Genomic DNA, 2,823 nt, shown 5'->3' with positions numbered 1-2,823 from the left:
ATTGATAAAACTAGTGTTTTGGATGTGACATTGTTTGCCGTGTCATTATTTAATAAAATAAAATAGAAAATTTTGCTGTAAAACATTCTTAAGACGGAAACTGCCTAGGCAAGTGAGTATCTATATATCTCAATGAATTTCTATATACATCTCCTTACTACATCACAAGCACAAAAACATTAATATATTTACATGTATGTACTAGACAAAAATGAATTAACTTTCCCTAGAAAAACTATACTTATTAAGAAAACATTGCTGGGCGTGGTGGCTCACACCTGTAATCCCAGCACTTTGAGAGGCTGAGGCAGGCAGATCACAAGGTCAGGAGATTGAGACCATCCTGGCTAACACAGTGAAACCCTATCTCTACTAAAAATACAAAAAATTAGCCGGGCGTGGTGGCGGGCACCTATAGTCCCAGCTACTCAGGAGGCTGAGGCAGGAGAATGGCGTGAACCCGGGAGGCGGAGCTTGCAGTGAGCTGAGATCATGCCACTGCACTCCAACCTGGGCAACAGAGCAAGACTCCATCTCAAAAAAAAAAAAAGAAAAAAGAAAAAAAAAAAGAAAACATTAATAGACACCATAGAATAAAAAGCAAGGCCCTCAACAAAAAAAAGGCAACCATTTCAATAGCTGAGTGCTATTGCTTTTTCTCTTTTTGTTTTTGTTTTTTTTGTTTTTGAGACGGAGTCTCGCTCTGTAGCCCAGGCTGGAGTGCAGTGGCCGGATCTCAGCTCACTGCAAGCTCCGCCTCCCGGGTTCACGCCATTCTCCGGCCTCAGCCTCCCGAGTAGCTGGGACTACAGGCGCCCGCCACCTCGCCCGGCTATTTTTTGTATTTCTTAGTAGAGACGGGGTTTCACCGTGTTAGCCAGGATGGTCTCGATCTCCTGACCTCGTGATCCGCCCATCTCGGCCTCCCAAAGTGCTGGGATTACAGGCTTGAGCCACCGCGCCCGGCCCTCTTTTTGTTTTTTTGAGACAGGGTCTTGCTCTGTTGCTTAGGCTGGAGTGCAGTGGCACGGTCTCGGCTCACTGCAACCTCTGCCTCCTAAGCTCAAGTGATCCTCCTGCCTTAAGCTCCTGAGTAGCTGGGACCACAGGCACAAGCCACCATGCCTGGCTAATTTTTGTATTTTTTGTAGAGGTGGGGTTTCGCCATGTTTCCCAGGCTGGTCTTGAATTCCTGGACTCAGGCTATTCGCCCACTTTGGCCTCCCAAACTGCTGGTATTACAGGTGTGAGCCACCGCACCCAGTCCTACTTTCTCTTAATAGCATTTTAGTAATGGAGAAAAAGGATAAAAGTTTGTAGACAGATACATCTCTACTCCAGAAATATCTGCTAGGCAGAAGCCAGGCAACCTAAAAATCATAGCTCTATCTATTTATGGGAAAATGGCTCATGTTTTTGTCAGTGGTAACACTTCTTCTTATACTTAAAAGTTAATCCTTAGGGCTTGTACTAAAGCAGAAAGCACTAGTTTAGTTAGGAGACATTTTTCCTAAGTGTCCTATTACTTAAACCTTTGGTACAAAGATGAGTAAGTTGACAGTAGGCTATGAGGCCTACTATCCAGACTTCATCACCATCATTCTGCAGAGATCTAAAAAACATACAGATTAACTATAACATCATCAGAAGGAATTTTACTCAGCTTGTAATGACCTAAAAACAAAGGCTAAACAGCAATGGGACCCTGAAATAATATCAAGTACATTCCGCTTGGTTGTTCCAACGGTGGTCAAAGGGTCTAGTGGTAGAAATGGCAGTCCTGAAACAGATCTTGGTAAATTTGCTTGACCACATTCTTCAGGTAGTTGTTCTCCAGTGGCACTTTAGATAGAATGGCAGCAATATCATCTTGGCTGGAAAGAACAAAGGTTAATCAATTTTTTTTTTTTTTTTTGCAACGGAGTCTTGCTCTGTCGCCCAGGCTGGAGTGCAGTGGAACAATCTCAGTTCACTGCAAGTTCCACCTCCCGGGTTCATGTCATTCTCCTGCCTCAGCCTCCCGATTAGCTGGGACTACAGGTGCCTGCCACCATGCCCGGCTAATTTCTGTATTTTTAGTAGAGATGGGGTTTCACCGTGTTAGCCAGGATGGTCTCCTGACCTTGTGATCCGCCCGCCTTGACCTCCCAAAGTGCTAGGATTACAGGCATGAGCCACCGCACCTGGCCAGGTTAATCAATTTTTTAAAAATCTTACACTTGTCTCCAACTGAGTGGAATTTATGTTCTTGGTCTCTCAGTTTCCTAGGAAGCACAAATGAGCATTTCTGGAAATAACCAGATGTCCAGTTTGAAATGGGATTCCAAAACAGGGCCTAAGAACCAATTCTATATGTAATTGTGAAGTATCTTAACCTAGCTACTTTTGTTGGTCATAAAAAATGTTAGTCTTGGTGTTTGCTGACAAATATAAGGTGAGCACATTTTATTTTATTTTTTTGGGAGGACGGAGTCTTGCTCTGTCGCCCAGGTTGGAGTGCAGTTAGTGGCACGATCTAGGCTCAAGGCAACTTCCATTTCCCGGGTGCAAGCAATTCTCCTGCCTCAGCCTCCCAGGGATTACAGGCGCCTGCCACCACACCTGGCTATTTTTTCTATTTTAAGTAGAGACAGGGTTTCATCATGTTGGCCAGGCTGGTCTCGAACTTCTTTTTTTTTTTTTTTTTTTTGAGACGGAGTTTCACTCTGTTGCCCAGGCTGGAGTGCAGTGGCCGGATCTCAGCTCACTGCAAGCTCCGCCTCCCGGGTTCACGCCATTCTCCTGCCTCAGCCTCCCGAGTAGCTGGGATTACAGGCGCCCGCC

At 45.0% G+C, this 2,823-nt stretch overlaps 1 protein-coding gene across 1 annotated transcript in view; it reads right to left on the bottom strand.

The window, feature by feature from the left end:
* Positions 1-201: 201 nt before the first annotated feature.
* The window catches only part of KNL1 (kinetochore scaffold 1), a 68,512-nt gene continuing 65,890 nt past the window's right edge, over positions 202-2,823 (bottom strand). The window contains exons 26-27 of the mRNA XM_025390206.1: positions 1,261-1,874; positions 202-278 (exon numbers count right to left, since the gene is read on the bottom strand). Coding sequence (XP_025245991.1) covers positions 1,760-1,874 — 115 coding nt within the window. The 3' untranslated portion in view covers positions 202-278; positions 1,261-1,759. The remainder of the gene's footprint in view (positions 279-1,260; positions 1,875-2,823) is intronic.

Source organism: Theropithecus gelada, chromosome 7a (assembly GCF_003255815.1).
Source record: "Theropithecus gelada isolate Dixy chromosome 7a, Tgel_1.0, whole genome shotgun sequence".
Lineage (NCBI taxonomy): Eukaryota > Metazoa > Chordata > Mammalia > Primates > Cercopithecidae > Theropithecus > Theropithecus gelada.
The sequence above is the reverse complement of the archived record's forward strand: the minus strand, read 5'-3'. Positions and strand labels throughout refer to the sequence as shown.